At 41.9% G+C, this 21,548-nt stretch overlaps 1 protein-coding gene across 1 annotated transcript in view; it reads left to right on the top strand.

Moving 5' to 3' along the window:
* The first annotated feature begins 674 nt into the window (after positions 1-674).
* LOC134372728 (UDP-N-acetylglucosamine transferase subunit ALG13 homolog) overlaps positions 675-21,548 on the top strand; it is a 62,737-nt gene continuing 41,863 nt past the window's right edge. The window contains exons 1-2 of the mRNA XM_063090115.1: positions 675-906; positions 2,650-2,836. Of these exons, the coding sequence (XP_062946185.1) occupies positions 675-906; positions 2,650-2,836 (419 nt within the window). The remainder of the gene's footprint in view (positions 907-2,649; positions 2,837-21,548) is intronic.

Genomic DNA, 21,548 nt, shown 5'->3' on the forward strand with positions numbered 1-21,548 from the left:
AGAAACAGAATATGATAAACTCTCAGAAATAAGTGAAGAGAAAAAAATCAAGAAAAAAAGAAGGTGTGTTATTTCAATATGGTGACATTTAAGCAGAGTCCTAAAGGAAATGAGGAAGGAAGCCATGCACATACCTGGGAAGAGCGTTCTGGACAGAGAAAGGGCAAAGGCCATAACAGCATAATGAGCCTGTTATGTCAGAGGAGGAGGGGCTGAAGTAAGTAATGAGAAGGGAAGTGAAAGGAGGTGAAAGATCAGACAAACACCTGGGGCCAAATTATTTAGGCCTGGGTAGGAACCTTGGATTCTCAGAGTGATGAGAAGCCATTGGAGGATTTTGAGCAGGAGCGTGTTGTGATCAATTTGCATTATATCAGGATTGCTCTGGTAGCTGTTTAGTAAACAGTCTATGGGAAGGCCATTGTAGGCAACCTCTAAAATAGTTCTCAAGAATTCCTGCCTCCGCATGTCCATGCCTTGTATAATCCCCACCCTTGAGCATAAGCTGGACTTACTGACTTGCTTCTGACAAATAGAATACTAGAAAAGTAATGGTATGTCACTTCCAAGATTAGGTTACAAAAGACTGTGACTCTCTTCCTGTTCACCCTCTCTCACTCACTCTCTCTCTGATCACCCTTACTCTGGGGGAAACCACCTGCCATACTGTGAGCATGGAGAGGCCCACAAGACAAGGACTGACATCTCTAGCAAAAGCCAGTGAGGACCTGAGGCCTTCTAACAGCCGTATGAGCAAAGCTGGAAGCAGAGCCTCCCCATGTGGGTTTCGAGATGACTGCGACCTGGCCAACACCTTGACTGTAGCCTTCCGAGAGACCCTGAGTCAGAGGACCCTGCTAAGCTATGCGCAGATTCCTGACCCACAGAAACTGGGAGATAATAAACGTTTGTGGTTGAAAGCCTTTAAGTCTGGGGCTAATTTGTCATGTAGCAATAGATAACCATACAGAGGGCAAGTTTGAAAGCATGAAGACCAGCTTTTGTGGAACACTGAAATGGGCAGTTTGGGCTACAGCATAGCAGTGGCAGTGGTGAGAAGTGGTTGAATCAAAGATAACTTTTGCAAAGTGCCTGGCACTTAGTAGACACTGAGCAAATGTTTACGCCATCCCTGTTCCTTGGTTAGAATTAGTCTAAGTAAGAACTAGAGTTTTTAGAGGAGACTGAACTGATTGACCCTGTTTGGGAGATATTGTGATACAGTAACAGGTCATATGGCAGAATCCACATGATCTATGTCCTGTTATGAATTAAATTGTGTCCCCCGAGAAAAATACATATTGAAAGCCTGAACCCCAGTATCCCCCAATGTGACCTTGTTTGGAAATAGGGTCCTCGCAAATGTAATCAGTTAAGATGAAGTCATGCTAGAATCGAGTGAGTTCCTAATCAAATAAGCTGGTGTCCTTACAAGAGGACACCATGTGAAGACAGAGACACAGTGAGAACATCATGTGAAGATGGAGCAAGTGATCAGAGCTATGCTGCCACAAGCCAAGGAACACCAAGGATCTATGGCCACCGTCAGAAGCTAAGAGGAGGCAAGGAATTATTCTCGCCTACAGGCTTTAGAGGGATTGTGTCTCTGCCAACACCTTGATTTTGGACTTCTAGCCTCCCCAACTGAGAGAAGAAATTTCTGTCTTTAAAGCCACAAAGTCTGTGGTACTTTGTTACAACAGCCCTAATACAATACCTATAAATGGTTTTCACACCCACTGCCTCGCAAGGTTGGAAGATACTGGAGTCAACCTTCAAATACTGTCCTCTAGCACCAACACAGCCTCATGTTCATAAAGAGAGTTAGGGAATACTTGGTGGTAATGATAGTGGTCATTTACTTTCTTTTCTTGTTTCTGATACACAAAAGGCAAGTCTGTGCTGAATACACCAGAAATCTTTCCAATTAATGGGTGACCAGCCTGTGCTTTACTCTATGGGAGATGAAGAAAGTTATCAGTAAGGGATTTATGTTTCAGTAGCATGCTTAATTACGATACAACCACGACTGTCTCTTGCACAGGAACTTAGCATGCAAGATTTACAGCTCTTAGCTCAATTTTTGCCTTTGTTTCCTTGTTTCTGATGTTTTGTTGGACTATCAACCTCTGTTCCATTGTGTCAGACTGCCCCCTACTGCTTTGGTCCCATAATCTCATCTGGCTGCTACTATTTTGAGTTGGTCTTTGGAATATGTACGTTTTTTGCCAGGGTCTGTAAACTATCTACTCTCACACCCCAAAGAACACAGAACACTGGGACAGAGTGGGGAGGGGATCTTATTTTTTCTTTTAATAAAACCACTGAACAACCACAAAATATAAATATATATATATGTTTGTTTAAAAACACACCATCTAAAAAAAAAAAACCACCATCTAACTGGCTTAATCCTGCCAGAGAAATTAAGTTTCCAGAATAAGAGTGGATCCCATTCTCTTCTTTCTTATTTCTTGAGGGCGGCAAATATCTTCAAGAGACATCCTCTCTTTTCACGACATGACAACAGGGACAATTTTTTTTTCAAGAGAAGCTGATGATATTTTAACTAATCCGACCAGCCAAAGGAAAGCAATATTACAAAAGGGGGCCTCAAAGGAAGGGTGATATTTCTTTTCTGCTTCAAAGGCACTGACACGCAGCGCTGTGAAAAGGCCACCTGCAGGAGGGGTCAGAGCGCCCTGAAAGTCCCCGCGGCCGCCCCCCAACAAGCGGGTGTGCTGGCCACACCAAGCCCAGGCCCTCTTTGCTGTCCCTCCTTTGCCTGTGCACCGCTCTGGATGAAGACGGTGCCAGCCCTCAGCCAGGAGGAAAAGTGACAGAGGATCAGAAGAGGGCATAGGGGTGTATTAGTAAGGAAAACAGAGGGAACCTGGAAATTAGCCATTTGGGCTTTTATAACACAAACCAATTCTCAAGAGAGTCTGGGGGCCCTGTCAAGCAGAAAATAAGAACTCAGAACAAATTCCCCCAATCTGTAACGGTGGTTTTTTTAAAAAATTTTAAACAAGACAAAACGAAACACCACCAGGCCTCACTGCAGGGTGGCTTCCCTAATTGCTGATCTTCTCTTTCTGTCCCCCAAGCTGCGGCACTACAGTTGTGCCCAGCCTGGGTCACTCCCCTCCAGGCCTTCCCGTGGAGGATACCTAATCTGATCATCTAACCGTGCTCCTGTGCCACCACACACAGCCTCCTTCCACAGATTTGCTGCATTTTGACATACACATTCGGCCTGTAACTAGCTCTCAGGAGAGTCTGGTTTCCTATGACCATTGTCATGACTGAACCTTTGTTCAGATCCCTGAACCACATGTGCACACCTTTATTCTCTCTGCAACCGCCTCGTGTCCTGCCCTGTCTGGGCTGGCCGCCTCAGGAGGGGCACAGGGAGCATTCTTTTTCTCCACCTGCACTGTTTACTCCTTGGCCTGTGCTTGGGGCTGTGCTCTCTCCCAGGGCTTACAAAGGAGAGCAGGGATGGGGGTGGTGCGGAGAATGTCACTGGAGAACATTTACCCTTATCGCATTGTGCCAAACAAACGCAAAACCTATTCCATAAAAGATTTTTTATGTTGCATGGTCCCAGAGAATAGCCCAGCTGCTCTCTTTGGCTCCCCTCCATTTCTCACTCCCATTCATAAAATCTTTTGAGAAGGCCATGTGCTGCTTTCTCACACAGCAGATCAAGTTCTGCGCCAATCCAGAATGAAGTTGGATTTAGATGCAGGTGGCTGGGGGGCCCTGACCAGTCTGTCTCTCTAACTACTCTTCTGTCTACTCTAACACTCCCTACCTAACCATCCCCCACCAGGAATCAAAAAATCATATGCTGAGCCTCTCTAAAGATCCAGAACCATCCAGAAGCTGAGCAATCACAAAAGCTTACTAAACCTCTGGTATTCGTGGATTTAGCATTCACAGCAGTCCCCAAGACCCATGACCTATAGCAATTTGTCTTTTGCTGAGGCCCAAATCTGAATGTTAAACACCATGACACCAGTGTTTGGGAGACAGTCACTTAGTAAGGGAGCCCAGTTGGCCTAGTTAGCTATTCTAAAATCACAACGTTATTATTGTTTCCTTAATTTGCCATATGCCGGGTACCATACTAATTACTTCCTCTAATATTATAACAACTTCATCCCCATTATATAGATGAGAAAACTGAGATTCAGAGGTTGAGATATTTGCTCAAGATCATATAACCAGTCAGTACGATTGAGCAAGACCACACAGCTAATTAGTGTAATTTGAGGAAGATCACAGAGCTAGTTAGCATGATTAAGCAATCACAGAGCTAGTATGATTGGGCTAGCTGAGCAGGGACTTGACCCAAGGTCTCTCTTATTCTGAAACTCAAGCAATTAACAACCTCAGTTCTGCTTCCTGTGTCATTCTCTCCTCACTTCAGGAACACAGCAATAACCATAAGGCTGTCAGAATTGTGTTAACATGTAGAAAATGGACCAAATTCTAGAGATACCTTCAGTGAATATTGAAAAGGCAGTGGTGTGAGAATATGCAAAGACTACACTTGACTCTGAACAGAAACTAAGTCTGAGAAAGGCCAGAAGCCTGAACAAAAACAACTCTTAGGAATTTGAGGATCTTGAAAGATCTGGTGTATCAAGGGTTTCATGAACACAGAGTAACAGAGGACTATATATTTGTATACTAACATTAACATAGAAATAGATAAGGCATATTTCCTCCTCTCAAGAGTCTCACACCATTAGCTCAACAAGAAAAATAACAATTAGAAGAGAAAGTACACAGTGGTGACTGCACTGAAGGTGTTCATGCACAGAAGTGCCTGGAAGCAGTTGGAGAATATGCCTGAAGGAGATATGAAGCTTGAGTTCAGCCTTAGATAATGAACACAGTTTAAATGGGTGGAAGGAAGAAAGGAGAGCTTTCAGGAAGAGGAAACAGACTAGGACAAGACTCAGAGGCATAAATGAGCATAACAGACACAGGGAATTTTAACCTAGATCATAAGCTCCATGGGAGCAGGATCTGTGTCTAATCTTGTTCACAGACACATCCCTAGCATGGTCTCCAGGGCACATGGTAGGCACTCAAACCATTTGTTGGTGAAATAAAGAAATGAAAAAAGAAGAGAGAGAGAGTGGTAGAAGGCAGCAAGAGAGAGAATTCAAATGAAGAAAGACTAAACCGGAGTCAAAATGTTTGCACAGAAGAAGGTGTATGTTATGAGTGGAGGGGAGTAAGGTTGGTAAGATCAGGTGAAGCAAAGGTAGGAAGGGCCTTGACCAAAGTCAGAGCAAGGAGTCTTATTAGAGCAGGAGGCAAGACGGAGACAGACGGGGCACCCATGGGATCCTGAGCATAGGAGAAGCGTGCTCAAAGCCGTGGAATATGAATCGGCGTGGCAGCAGTGTGAAGGCCAGCCAGGACAGGACACAGGCTGGAGGCTGGGAGAGTCCTTAAGAAGCCACCGTGGCAGTCTAGACACAAGAAGAAGATGAGAGTTTGACCTATGGGGACAGCAGAAGGAACAGGAGAAGAGATGAAAAATCGAAGAAACTGTTGAGGAGGAAAAATCTGTACAATGTTGGTAACAGTTGGGGTATGAAGAAAATAGGAAGAAATAGGTCAAACTTTCTGGTGGGGCACCTGAAAGAGTGGTGGTAGGTCACTTAGAAGTAGGGAGGTGCATGTTGTTTAAGATGAGGTGAAGGAGATGCTAAGCTCAGTGTGTGATATATAACTTTAGAAAGCTCAAGTATAGATCTAAATCTAGAGATAACATTCTACATGGTAGAAAGCCCAAGAGTTTGTGCATGGTTTCATACTTGTGTATGTTTGTGGGATGAACATATGTGCTATAGCCACCAGGCAATTTTAATTGAACTATAGAATTTCAGAATTGGAAGAAACATGACTATCCAACACTTGTACAATACACAGTATACATGTGCAGAACACTTATGCAGTACACGGCAGTGTTTGTCAACCCGTGCCTGTTGGAATGACCTGTAGTGAAAAGAGCTCACTCCTCTTTCTGTGGTTACACAGCTCTGTTTATTAGAAAGTTTTCCCGGGGCTGGCTCCATAGCACACTCGGGAGAGTGCAGCGGCACTCCCGCTGCGGGTTTGGATCCTATATAGGAATGGCCGGTGCGCTGAGAGCGGTGCAGGCGACACCAAGCCAACGGTTGCGATCCCCTTACCAGTCAAAAAAGACAAAAAAAAAAAGAAAGGTAGGTTTCCCTAATATGCTATATTTTGACAAAATAAAGCTTACTCATACTCTAATGATTAAAAGCCTAAATTTGGCAATCTTACAAAATAGATGAAGAAGATATTACTACCTTTCAATATCCATTATTCCTTTCTTCCCTAGGAAAAAAAAAATTTTTTTAGTAGAACACATGACTACCCAGAATAATGACTACCTTCTCAACATTCCCCACCAGCTAGTTGGTTTTGTGACCTAGTTCTGGCTGACAGGATGGGAGCAGAAACGGTGTGGAGAATGGCAGGGTCCGTGCCCTTAAAGGGAAGCAGCCTGCCTTATACTTACCCCTTTTCCTCCTTTCTGCTGACTGGACTGTGGGCGGGACGCTGGGAGCTGGAATGGCCATCTTGATTAAGATGGAAGCCACAAGGGCCAGCCTGTGGTTCACTTGGGAGAGTGTGGTGCTGATAACATCAAGGCCATGGGTTCGGATCCCTATATAGGGATGGCTGGTTAGCTCACCTGGGAGAGTGTGGTGCTGACAACACCAAGTCAAGGGTTAAGATCCCCTTACCAGTCATCTTCTTAAAAAAAAAAAAAAAAAAATGGAAGCCACATGTTGAGGATGTCAGTGCAACTAGATAGGAAGAGTCTGAGACTCTAGCAACTGTGCAAATACACGTATACACCTTCTTAGCCTCAGACCCTCGTGAGAGAGGAATAAACTTGTAGTCGTTTAAGCTGTTTTATTTGGGTTTCCACTATAGCAGCCAAATTACCTACTACTTAATATTGTGGGTTCTAATCTCTGGCTCTGTCATTTACTAGCAAGTTGCTCAACTTCCCGCAGATTGTTTCTTCATCTGGAAAATTTAGCCTACTCCATCGGGTTGCAGAAGAAATTAAATGAGATAGTGTACTTAAATGCACTTAGCACAGTGAGTACTCAACAAATTGCAGCTATTATTGTTACTACTGTTTACTGATACAAAAATTAGCTATCTCAAAAATAAGTTCAACCAATTAGAATTCCTTAAAAGTAGTAAATAAAAAACTTTTTACTGCACTTTAATGTAGTAGTTGAGGAGTACTGTACTAATTTGAACAACTCTGACATAGCATAAATACCTTCATTTCATAATCAAGAGGCCCAGAAAGGTATAGAAACTAGCTCAGAGCAATACAACAAGTGGCAAAACTTGAATTAATTTTATAACCTTCACCCCTTGAGGGTCAATCATTTGAGGAGCAAGCAATAGGACAGAAGAGTGTGTGTGTGTGTGTGTGTGTGTGTGTGTGTGTGTGTGTGTGTGCGCGCGCGCATGCGCGCTCGTGTGCATGTGTGTGAAATACTGTCCAGGAATCTCCCCGTGTCTTTTCAATTCCAAACTTCCTATGGTCCTAAAGTACCAAAAGGTCACCACCATGGGAAAGAGCTGGCCCCTTTATGAATATGCTGCTCCATCACTACTCCTCAAGGTGTCTTTCTAGTACTTTGCAAGTCATTCATTAATTGAAAAGATACTAATATTTTCCTTCTATGTAAGATGATATTTAGGCACACAGTGCTAAGACCCCCTAAATCATTGTTCTAACATCCTCCCCAAATTCCTTTATCTCAAAGTTTCATCTTTTTCCTTTCCTTCACACAGCTAAAGTCTTATCAGAGAGAAAGCTACCTTGAGAATGCTGTTAAGGTCTGTTTTTTCAAAAAGTTATTTAGGCTATAAAAAGCATTGAGACATGAACCACTAAATATTTGAGAATCGGTGAATGGCTGGAGGGACAGAAAGAAGGAAAGGAACTTACTTGATCCAATAATAAAAGCTTCTTAAAATTAACCATATCATCTGGCAGAATCAAGAAAATGTTCTGTTATGGGGACAGAGGCAGGAAAAAGAACAGCTAAGTTGTTAAAAGATAAAATCTGGGTTTCAAAGGGCAATTTTTTATAAAACTAAGGCATTCTCATTGCAAAACATATTCACATTTCACAAAAAGAATAAAGTGAGAAATAAAACCTCCCTCCCTTTTGACTCTGTGGAAGTAAGCACGCCTCATATTTTCTTACCTATCCTTCTACACATTGTCCTGCGTATATAAGAACATATTGCATATATTTATACATATATCTACACATATGCCTATAAAATTATATTTTTTCATTGACATTATTGCTAAAAATGTCAATGAAATAATTATTTTTAAAATCTTGATTCTTAAAGCAAAACTCCCTACTAACAAGAAGTAAAAGCCTCACACACAACAATCTCAGGTCTTCAGGAGAGTCAGCAAGAGTCCAGATACTTTGTGAAACAGAAATAATCAAATGCCTCAAAATATTTAATTTCCTATGCCAGGAATGTGAAACAGGTGTAATTAAAATAACACTTTTTTAATTAAGTGACCTCTCTTGACCAACCATCTGTGAATAATTCAGATTTCCCCCTTATTATTACTGTAAAATTAAAACGAGGTCATATAAACAGGAAGATCCTCTTTAACTATCTTTAAGCACCAGCAATATATATTTTCCACCAGTTAAAATCCTTAATGATACAAAAACTCTGTCAAGCATAACTCTACCAATTCATTTGCCTGAAACCATCAATATTTTATCACGCACTTGCAGTTGGCTTTAATTTAACAGTCCAGGTTACTAATCAAACAAAACACCCAAGTCATTAAAAGTTAGCGTGCCATTTAGAAAGTGCATTTCACGTTTATTAAAATATCTTTCATGCAGCCATTAGAAACCTAAAGTTTTAATTACAATCAGATATTTAGTTCTACTCTGGTTATGCATTTGGCTCTCTCTTGCAACTGCCCTGATTAATCTTCCAGACCAAGTTCATCCATTACCTCCTGAAATTATTTTCCTCTCAACTTATTCAGAATTCATCTTACTATCCCACCCACCACAAATAGGTAAAATGCATTTTAAAGGTATGCAAAATACCCAAAAGATAACTCATTTAAAAGATTTCATTTCAAATGTAATTTACCCTTCATAAAATACCAAAGAGGCATCATTCCAGAAGACAAATTGAAATTGAAAATTAGCTCTTTGTGTCTTTGTTGTCAATTTTCATTATTTATTTTTCTTTCTAATGATGGGAGAAGTTCAATGAGCATTTTCTTATAATTTTCTAACTAGGTGATTCAACTAAGTGTTCTTTTTCTTTAGCTTTCCAATCTTGCCTACTTCTGTCCCTGCCCTGGCTTCCCCAAAATTTCCATGAAGGGGATTACTAATATTTAAAACATCAGATTTCATGTTAAATCTAGCTCCTCTGAATTACAAGCATTTAGCCCCTCCATCAGTCCTATTTACTGTGCACTAAAATGTGTTTTAGGTGGGGTTTGAAGCTGACAGTGGGTATGGGATCACTTTTATTTTCAAACCCATTAAGTCCTTGCTCATCTATATTTACTTTAAAAATGTTTGAACACCAAAAATTTTCTCTTTTTTTTTTAAAACTTATATCTCTCTATCCATAGCTTATCATAAGTGGCTTAAAGAAATCAATTGGCACTTTTAACATTCTGCCAGGAAATCTCTCTAACCAAATCCACAAGTTTGTTAGGTTTATTTTCTATTTTCCACATTATTGTAGATAATAGTGCTGTCAAATTTTCCTCCATTACATAACAAGGATCACATTTTTCCAGTCTCCAAATCTAGTTTTCTCCCTGTCCTTGCCGGCTTCACCAATAATCTTTTCAATGGCCTTCCAGCCTTTACTAACAGGCGTTTCAAGGCCTTCCAGCTTCTGCTGACTGCCCAGTCCTAAATCCAGTGCCTCGTGTATTGGGGTTTTACCAGAGCTGCATCCCACTTCCATATACCAACTTCTATTCAAGTTACCTATTGTGGCTTACTGAACAAATTAAAACAGCAATCATAACACCTCATGAGTTTGTGGGTCAGGAATGTCATCAAAACTCAGTTCCTTTGCTCCACATGGCATCAATACAGTCAGTGAGATCACTTGCTGGTGTTCAACTGGTAGAAGGGCCGGTTGAAGAGTCCAAGATACCTTCAGTCCTATGTCCATCACCTTGAGGGGATGGCTGGACAGCAGGGCTCAGCTGGGACTGTCTCATTCTGAGACTCCAGCATGGTGGCCTTAGAGCATTTGGACTTCTTATGTGGTAGCTCAAGACCCCTAGAGAAAGCTTTCTATGAAAGGAGAAGTAGGAGCAACCAGTCTTTTATGGCCTGGGCTCAGAAAATGGCATCATTTTCTAGAGAAACAAAGTATGTGCGTATGTGGCCCTGTTTTCTGTCAGCTCAGGATACAAGCGTCCTCTTTTCCTTTCATGCCTGCTCTCAGGTGCATTTCTGCAAGTTGTATTTCATGATGTTTATAAAAAAACAAATGATCACCTGCTACAAAGGTTTTATAAAGTCATTTTCCTATCCCACTTATGAAAGTGCATCTGACAAATTCTACCTGACAGTATGATCTCTCAGAGGTGGAGGAAATAATGAGGGAAACTGCTCTTCTGGACCAACATGGAAGAGTTGTCTGGTGAAGAGAAAGTGACAGGAACCTTGGGGAACAAAGGGAGTTTGTCATCCCAGAGTGATGACCATCAGGGAAGGGAGAGCTGGCACAGTCGGAGGCAGGAAGAAAACACAACTATAGAGACTCGGTCTGGAGTCCTACAAGGGAAGATTAGGCAGGAAGAGTTGTGCTTTCATTGGTAAAATCCTGAACTAACGCCTCGAAATTATTCCTGGGAGGAAAAAAAGAGAACAAGGACTAAAGTGGCCACACCGAAAGTATCTTAGCAAGCTCAGGGTTAGAAAGGACACACATACCACAGGTGGTGTCAAGAAACCCATAACCAAGATTAAATGCAAAAGTTGGCACAAACCGATGGGAACTGTGTCAGGAAGGCTGATGCCAGAATGCACAAGTGCTGCTAGGGACAGTGAGGAAAAACAAGCAGGCTTTAGTGATTCAGTTTGGAGCAAGAACTAGGAAGATGTATGTCTGTTGGATAAAGATTATGGTGCAATGTTAACAGATCATAGAGGAAGCAGAACTGCTTAACTTCTACTTTGCTTCTTTCTTTAAAGAGAATTGGCATTTGACTGGAAAGGATGGCATGAATATTGCAGAAGCTGATGCTGAGGTGGGGAAGACGACAGTGAGGAAAGGCCCCTTGTCATCACACATGGGTCATCGCTTCCTGAGAATCCACAACAATTTAATAGGAGATATTGGAACTCTAGAAACAGAAGATTCTCCCCTGAGTAGTTTAGAATTAAAAAAAAAAAAAAAGTGCCAATCAGCTCCCAGAGTGGAAGGCTTCAGTGTCCATACATAGGTAACAGCAGGAAGTCAGAAGTCTAAATGGAGCTGGGGGAGGGGAAATCGGGAGTAATTGTTACCTGGTGTGGGATCTCACTGGGGGGAATGGAAATGTTCTGGAATTAGATAGTGGTGATGATTTCACAACTTTGTGAATATACTAAAAATAACTGAACTGAACACTTTTCCTATGGTATGTGAATTACATCTCAATTTTTTAAAAACAATGCATTATCACATTTTATCTATATCCTAGGTATCAATTTTCTTTTCCTCGTTCACTCATCTAAAAATCCAGTGACCAAGACATATATCTACTAGTTAAAGGACAAAACTCAATTCAATTTTGAAAGTTCTTATTCTTTGTGACTAATGACAAAACATACAAACCAAAAAAGGGTTTTGTTTTTTAGTTTTATGGAAACAATGAAGGAATATAACAAACCTAGCACATTAAAATAAATAAATAAAAGCAGGACTGGCCAGTTAGCTCACTTGGGAGAGTGTGGTGCTGATAACACCAAGGTCAAGGGTTCAGATCCCCTTACCAGCCAGCTGCAAAAAAAAAAAAAAGCAAATACTGGTTTACGTCATTTAAAAAAAGAGAAAAATGGATGGAATCACAACTGTGCCAATATACTGTTACCCATCACAAGAAAACTGGATGAATAAATTGAGTAAAGTACTGAGTCTAGTTGCTCTATAACTCTTTAGGAACCAACTGCACATGCAATTGATGAAAGAGGTGTAACAAAGAGCAAGAATGAGAAAAGCTTAGATTTTAGTGGCCACAAGCTTTATAAGCAGCAGCAGACTGAAGGGGCTGTTGGCTATGAATGAATTTGAGCTGTGAGATCTAGTGTCCAGTAGGGGAGGCGGGAATGGTCCCACTCTAGTTTATGTGGATCAGAATGATATCTAGGACACTGTATGCCACTCTGGGTACTACTCTAAGAAGGTCACAGGTACACTGGAAAATGACAGAACATTGACGATCTGACACTGTGATACAATGGGAACCATTAAAAGGGCAGATACTATTTATCTTGGAAAAGTAAAGCAAAGTGAATTATAAAAATTGTCTTTTAAAAAAATATCAGGCCGGCCCGTGGCTCACTTGGGAGAGTGTGGTGCTGCCAAAACCAAGTCAAGGGTTAAGGTCCCCTTACCAGTCATCTTTTTTAAAAAATATCAGAAAGATTCAATTTATTTTTGGACTCCAAAGAGAAGAGCGTATTCTTCATGAGTCTTATTAGCAAGACATCCAACAGGAAAAACTTAAGGTTGCTGAATAGTTAAGGAATGAATTGAGAAACCTCAGACAAAATAGGTACCTGAGTCAGAAGTCACAATTTACTGATATCACGAATAAATGTGAGAGAGCAAGAAAAAGGCATTCATTTTAAAGTGAAAAGGAACCTGGCAGTCAAGGACAAGGGAAAAAGGGAAAAGACAATCAATAGAGATGTACATCTGGTGAATTCCCAAAGCATGTCCCAGGAATCTATGTTATTAAAGTGTCCCCAAGCGATTCTTAGGCAGCCAGCCTGGCACCTGCTTACACCACCCAGGATATGAAGGCCACTCTTCTACAGAGGTCCTTTGATCGTGCCACATCTGTCCTTTAAAACCCTCAATCATTCCTCATGATGGCCAAAAATTTGAAGTTTTTAACTGGGCTTCAGAATCCTACCTAGTATAGCCCAGTTCTACTTTTTAAAATTTATCTCCCAGTCCTTCCCATCACAGTCCTGCTCTCTGGCCAAATTCATTTACCTATCACTCACCAAGCATACATCTCTATTTGATCCCTGTGTACATCTGTGTATCGTATTCCTCCACTTGTAACATCTCTCTTCTTTGCATCCACCAAATCTGCTGTTTGGCCTTTCCACTCTGAAGCAAAAGATCAAAAGCCATTTCAAAAGTTACCCCATCACCCACATCCTCCTCTGAATTCTTGATCACTTAGTTACTTCACCTTAGGTCTCAGTTTCTTCATCTGTAAAACTATCATAATAATACTACTAACATTATAGGGTTTTGTGAGAATTGAATATACAAATGTGAAGTACTTAAAACAGGACCAAGAATATATGAGCTCTATAAATTATGATTATTCTTATTATTAGTTCAACCTTGTTAACATGATCCTCTTTATAAGAGGAAGTCAGCAGGACAAGCCATAGTTCCCACTGCTATATTTGGTCCCTAAGCAGTAGCTCACACCACCCATTCTAGATTCTTTACCCTCTGGCTAGCACGACTTCTAGTCTAGACAGCTTGCCTGGTGAGTGACCTGGACCTTCATCCCCGAGGGGTCTGAGCTCCTGGCTACTATGCCCCTGGCAGGCTGCAGCAGCTATGATTCCTTTTTCACATGACAGCACCAAGGTCTTTCCATCCTAGAGAGCAGCAACCCCACCTCCTCATGACGATCAGGGTCAATCACCCCTACCAGTATACTCCTTTCTTAGCCTATTAATCTAATGCATGAGAAGCATAAAAGGACAAGGTATAAACATACTTTTAGGTTTAGTAGGACTCTGAGAATCCTGATGTATCCCCCTCTGGGAACTGGAACCTCTAGAATCCCAGAGCCTGAAATTATGGGACAAAAAGCACTAATTTCCCAAGCAGGTCACTGGGATTGATGGTGAGCAGTGCTGTTCCTTCCTCCACCTCTTGGACCCAGACTCATGCTCTGCACAAAACCACGTGATGTCCACTGATTGGCAAGAAGCACTACACCTTGAAGGGCAGTGTTCCAACCTTGCAGATCATCCTCTTCAAAGTGACACTTTAGCCACACCTTCCAGAAGCTATTCTAAGGCTTTTCAACCAATCAGCATACCATGCAATATACGGTAAGATCAGTTACTCCATGTTCATATGCCCATTGTCATACCTTTTTAACCTAAAGTGGGTACCTGTTGGTCGGGTAACATTTGGATCCCATATTGGTATATCAGATATTCTTGAGCCCTCAAATAGTGGTATATCAGACACTCTGTGAGACCTTGGTACTGGCTGAGGAACTGAAGGCAGAAAAACCAAATTCATACATTGTGATTCACCCCAGTTAAGAAAAATTTTTGCCCTTTCCAGGACAGAAGGATCTGATATAACCAATCAAGTATCTGCTTGGTTTCTTCAAGACATTTAATACATTGAAGGCTCAGACTCAATCTCTGCTGCTGGAAGATCAATTATTCAGCAGTGGCAGTAGCTAGACAAGCCTTGAGGAAGGACCCAACACATGTAAAATCTCTATCTCTGCTACCATGGCTACTCCATTTATAGGCCCATCGTGCAAACACTAGGTGACCAAGGACAAAGGCTAGCTGACATCTACTAGATGAGGCCTCCTGACCAGCTGACCAGTTGTCACTTTTGCAGTGTATGCTCTCTAGTGGGCTTTAATGTGCAATAAGGATGCTCCCACTCACATAAGTGAATCCACGTGCCTCCTCTCCAGACCAGGGGAAGATTTTGGTGAGTGCACATGGTCAGCCATTCTTACATGAAAAGAAAAAATATCCAAGGTAAAGATATGCCTGGATTCCTAAACTGTGTAGAATGGTTTGGCTAACACTCAAGAGACCTGTGAAAGTGAGGGTGTACCATTGGCCCTTCCAGGTAAAAGCAAACTGCTTCTGATGGTCAGTACAAATTGGTATGGAGAGAAAAGCATTAGCTAGATCTACCAAGTGCTGCATACCAAGTGCCAAGGGGCTATGTTGATTTGCTCAAGTAAAGATGCTATATCTGAGACAGAAGCTGCAGTCAGAGTCACCCCCTGCTTAAGATTCCAATATTCTTAGTCATTCTCCATCTATCCAAACCCCATACAGGCAAAACTGGTGAGTTAAATGGGAATGTGATAGGTATTACCAACCCTACATCTTTCAAGTCTTTGATGGAGACAATATCTATCATTCACCCATAGATGTAGTGTTGCTTCTGGTTTACTACCTTGGTAGGGATGGGAAATTCCTTCTTACTGCTTAGCACTGCCTGTCTTATGGCCCTTATCCCAGGGTCATAGATTCAGTGTGAGGATTCTGACAGTTAACAAGTATGTACATTCCAATATTGTATTCAGGAACTTGGAAAATATAAACAGGAAGGGTCCATATGGATCATAGTGAGTTGGAACTGATTTAAGTTCCCATTTATTACCTGACCCCCATAAGCCCCACTTTGACTGCTGGGCCACAATAACATTTTGCTTCCCCAGGAATTAGTATCAGTTCAGAGCCAGTGTCTAGTAATACCTGAAAGGTCTATGTATTGCCTTTTCCTCAGTGCACAGTCACTCTAGTAAATAGCTGTGGCTCCCATTGAGGAATGCTTGGGCGAAAATTTATAGTATACACTGTGGCAACACTGCAAGGTCCTTCCCAAAAGGATTCAGCTGCCCTTTAAGCAAGGGCCCTTGAGTGTTTGAACTGGCTTAGGTCTGGAAAATGGGTGAATGTCCATTACCTTCCATTGTGGCAACTTAAATCAAGTTGTTGGCTATCATGTCCAAACTGGGGAACTGCTGACCCTGCTGAGGAAGAAAGGAGCTGATCTGTGGATCTGGCTAGTACAAACTGGCATGTTAGCCTGGGAATGGATCTTGAGAATGATGAACTGGGAGTGCAGACTATAGAGTTAGATAGGGAGAGAGTTTATTAATATGAATATACTCTCCTGTGATTCAGGATGTGATGTTCTGGCAGGGTCTTCTGGAGAGAGTCTCAATATGCTGCTGGATGGCTCCTGGAACAATGGAAAAAATGATGGCCCACGTTAAAGGAGGTGGAAAGGCCAGAACTGCATTGGCAGCAGTGTCAGGCGAGGGATCAAAAGTCTCAGAGAACGAGCTTATGTGCCAGTTATCAACTTACTCTCTCACAGCTCCAAATCCACTGGGGGAGGAAAAATGGTCCCACTCTAGTTTATGTGCATCAGAATGATACCTAGAGCACTGTATGCCATTCTGGTGATAATATTTGACCCAAATTATTAATCGAATGGCCAGCAAGGGAAATGAGGGCAGATCACAAGGACTGTATGTATTGTCTTGTAAAGCATCTGCTTCATTTACTGCCTCTGCACAGCCTTCAGAGAAGGGGTAGGTGCTACTGTCCTCTAGCAAGAGGCAATGGTCCATTCTGCAGGCCCGGAGGGTTCAGGGGAATCTGGGGATTCAGTATACCCTAGTGCACCCAAGTGTCCCCATCTCAAATCTCGGGGTTTACACCTTCCCTATAGGTCCTTGACTTGAGCATATGAAAAGCTGCGAATTTAGTTTCCTCTGAAGTCCTGCTACTCTTACACCCAGGTTCTGAACCTTATCTAAGTATGGTCTGTCTTCTGGCTGCTGCATTGGAGGCTACAGACTTTCACACCGTGCTTCATTTTGGTAATGAGCATATCATTTTCTCTCTTCAGTGCATCAATAAGCACCCAAATAACCAACTAATTCCACTATACTTTTACTTACTATTTCCCTCTAATCTCCCAAATACTAGAGATGGTGCATGAACCAGAATATCCCCTTCCACCATCTCCCCATCCCGATTCATCATAGATGAAAGTCTTAGTATTTGCCAGACTACGATACACCTGAACACTCCACTTATTACAGTGATGGTCCTTGTTGCCACTTGGCTGGTGAGTTATCCAAGTTTATCATCCCATCCTTAGAGTCTGCTGCCTGGCACAGAAAGACAAATACTGCATGATCTCACCTATACGTGGAGCATGTCAGAGCAGGGTCTATAGTCTCACCTGAACCCGAGAAGGATCTGCTTCCACACTCACCCAGAAGTTGTTGGTAGTGTTAGGTCCTTACAGGTTGTTGGACTGAGTGCCTCAGCTCCTTGTTGACTGTTGGCCAGAGGCTGCCCTCAGTTGCTTGCCATATGGGCCTCTGCAAAAAGGCAGCTCACCTCAACAAAGCGTGCAAGCTGTAAAAGCAATAGAGAGTCCGCTGGCAAGACAGAGTCAGTTTTTTGTAACCTAATTGTGGGAGCAACATCCCCTTACCTTTGCCATATTCTATTGGTTCAAAGCAAGTCATTCTGTCTGCACTCAAGGATAGTGGACCACACAAGGTAATCAGGATACCAGGAGGGGGGATCACTGGGAGCCATGTCAGACAGAAGCTGTCTCCCACAAGCTCAATCTCAGACCAAGTCCCCTGGAGGGGAGGACAGCGTCAGCAGGATCCTGCAGGGGAACTCTGGAGAGTTAAGTTAGGCCTCAAAGCTGTTTCAGCCCAGGACAAGGGAGCTAGGGTTTTATACTCCCATACTCACCAGTCACTGGTTAAGGGACACCCCAGTGGGGCACAAATTTTCAGGCACTTCAACCTCTTCTTACAGGCATGTAAAGTGGGATCCACTAGGCTGAGGGCAGTTTTCCAAAAACAAAGTTATAGCTACTGGCTGTTGAAAGTGAAAGTACATTGAATTTAGTTGATGGGGACCCAAGGGGCTCTGGGCAGAGCAGCAGCACTGCACTTTACAGTGAGTAACAGAATGAGAAGGGCACTTTCCGTAGGATTGTCAACAGCAAAAAATTATTAAGCACCTATTATTTTGTGTGGCTATTCTAGTCAGAGTTCTTTGATTTCAAGTAATGAGAACTCACTTATTTGGGCTATTGAAAGGCTGCTGAGAAATGGCTCACAGGTCTTATGACAGGCACTGTGACTCGAGAGGCCTAACCCTGGGATCTGGGAACAGAAGAGGCACAGGAAACCCAGGAATCTACTCTCACTGTCTCAGTCATTCTCTGGGGTCAAAAGTCTTTCATTTCTTTTTCTTTCTGAATCCCTGCTTCACTTTTCTCTCTGAGAAGAGAGATTTTCTGTACCCACTGATGCACATGCATGTGGCTTATTCCTGCTCTTGAATTCATCTTTACGCCCCCCAATGATCTTTCACATCAGCTCTCCACAAATAGTTGGCTCCAATTCTCCAAATTCCCATAGCTATAGAGGGAAACATTTCACAATATTAACTGTAGTTACCTACAAATGGTAGAATTGTGAATAGCTTTGTTTTCTTTCTTTCTTTTTTTTTTTTTTTTTTTACGCTGTTCTGTGTTCTTTTCCAAATTTTCTGCAATGAGCATACATTGCATTTACAATCAGCAAAGAAAAAAAAAAATAGCTGGACTGGATTTTCACCACCTCATCCCAATCCTCCAGCACCAACACCTCCTTTCTTTATTTCTTCACCCGAATCCTAACACCTCCTTTCTTTATTTCTTCACCCGAATCCTTCCTGACAGATGATCTTTGAAAAGATATAGCTTTGTTAGCATAATGCAGCTAAGTTAAGCAATGAGGGGCAGTCATTATGAGCAATGGAAAGTTTTACTGACTTATACATTATTTGCATTGAGAAATCTGAAGAACCTGAAAAGTCATACAAGTATGCCATTTCTCCAGGATAAATCTGGGACCCTGCGGGGAAGGCTGGTGGTTCTGTGGGGCAAGAGTGGAAGAAAAGAGATCGATCCAATATGGACTCATTAAACGGACTTTCTTTCTGGGAAGAAACTAAAGTTTGGCGCCCTCCTGTGGACTTGGTATATAATCACACATGTGCAATGGTGTAACTGGTCAGCCTCGTCATACTCATCTACCTGATATTACAGGTATAAACAAGGAATAGCAAACAAACAAAACAAAATCACAGTCTGAGGGATCATATGATAAGTAACAAAAGAGAAGTTCAAAAAAATAAGTGTCTAGGAAGATATTCTGATTCTTTCTTTGCCTGTGATCGTTTTCCTCCCTCTAGCCCCAGCCCTTCCGTTTTTTTGAAACCAAAGAATAAAACGCTAGTGACTCCAGTAGATCTCTAATATTATGAAAAAAAAAATAATAATGGGACACTTTTAAAAACACTGCTAAACCTATTAAGTCATATCCAGTCCTGACCTGTACCATTCTTTAAATACCAAGTAACCCACATTTTTTTATTTGGCCTTTCCACATATACTTCATTTTCCAATTTCAGTCAAATTTGTGGCTTCCCTTTGAATCTACTCCAAGTTTTTCTTGTTCTCCTAAACCCTGGAATTAAATCAAATATGTGAATTTCAAGGTGATTTATTAAGCATCACACTCTCCCTGTTATAAATGAAACACAAAAAAAAAAATGTAAAGAGATTTTTTGAATGTGCTAGAATATATGGCTACACTGATGCATGTGATAGAACCTGTCTCTTTTTTTAGTGCAGGACAGAAGTTGCCATTTGTGAAAGTCTTTGATACTTAGTAGAATGGCGCCATCTAGTGCCTCAGACTAGTAACAACATCTGCAAGAGAAAAGTAGGGAGAAAACTGTAAATCAATTACAGGGCAAAATGACAACTCCAGAAACTAGCAAGGCCAAGGCAATTTAATAACAAAAGGTCGATTTACTCTGGGGACCATAACTCTTAGTCTACAGACTGGGCCATCAGAGCAACTTAACAGATAATGTAGCCTTTTTCCAGACAGAAACTGGCACTGTCCTGAAAGTGCTAGGTGCCACTGGAGGTCTGGGAGGATGAGCAGAGGAGCAAGTCAAGTACCTACTTCATGCCAGGCACTGCTCTAGGCATTTTGCATGCAGTTTTTCATTTAATCATCACATCCACCATATGAAGCAGGTATTATCCCCACTTTACAGAGGAGAAACTGAGGTCCTGAGAGACTAAAATCTCACTCTTAGGTTACACAGTACAGACAGGCCTGACTCTAAAACCCACATTCTTTCCCTTGCACTACCCCCAGAGAGGATGCATAGGGAAACTTCTCAACCTCCCTTTTTTTCAATCTGTCGCTCTTCACAGGGAAGACCAGAGAGACACTCCTAACACAACAGCACAGGGACTTCCCACCACTACCAGTGTTTGTCCTGTGAAGTACAACTCTGCAGAAAGGCACCAAAAGGGAAATTCAGAAGTCCTAGAACACAAAGGGACTGGATATGGATGCAGCAAAAGAATTTCCTGCAGCTCAGTCTGAACACTGTTTTTTGTCTTGCCATTATTTTTGTCTGCCTTTAAATCAGAATCTCCTAGGCTATCCTCTTGATATGTCACAATAGTGCTAAATAACTACTGACTAATTGACTGAATTAAAAGTACAGTGAAAGTTCCTTATCCACACCTCCCTCTCTTTTGCCATAACAAAGCTCCTGGCATTGACAGACAAATCCAAAAAAAGACGTCTGCATTCCCCGGAAAGGGGAGAACTCAAGTTAAAGAACAAGAAAAAGCTGCTGGGCATTAAGTCCCTTTCAGACACAGGCTGACTACTGTCACTTGGCAAATGGAGTCACGCCCCAGCTTACCTAACCAGCATATGTCTTAAGAAAGACATGCAAAAGAGAGAAGAGGTAAAAAGTACTGCATGCCTTTCATTCCTTTGCATTCCTGCCCACAACTGGACGTCCAGTGAGGTGGTGACGAACCTGCTTCGACAATGTGAACAAAGGCAACACTCCAGGACCTCACCATTTGAAATGGGGTCTGTGACCCAGTAGAAGCAGCATCACCTGGGAGTTTGTGGAAATGCAGATCTCAGGCCCCATCCTAGATCTACGGAAGCCAATCTAGTTAAATAAGATCTCCAGGCGATTCATATTTACATTAAAATTTGAGAAGCACTGATCTAGAAGGTAGAACAAGCTCAGAAGAAGGAACGTGGGTCTCTGAATGACCGTTCTCCACTGGACCGCCACCAGCTCAGACTTTGATAAGACAGAGATGTAGACCTTCTATATTTGTTTAAGCCACCTTTATTTTTACCTGTTTGATCCAATATACTAACTATACTAACATGTGCAAACATAAAACGTGGTATAAGTCCCCATCCTCATGGCTTTTTTCAATAGAGCGTATTTGTGTTTACCTTTGCTTATGCTCGGTATTACCACCACCACTAAATCACATGTGCTATAGTGGTTTTACTGAGTAGTTAAACTGAGTATGTGCTGGTCCAC

This window comes from Cynocephalus volans, chromosome 3, assembly GCF_027409185.1.
Source record: "Cynocephalus volans isolate mCynVol1 chromosome 3, mCynVol1.pri, whole genome shotgun sequence".
Taxonomy (NCBI): domain Eukaryota; kingdom Metazoa; phylum Chordata; class Mammalia; order Dermoptera; family Cynocephalidae; genus Cynocephalus; species Cynocephalus volans.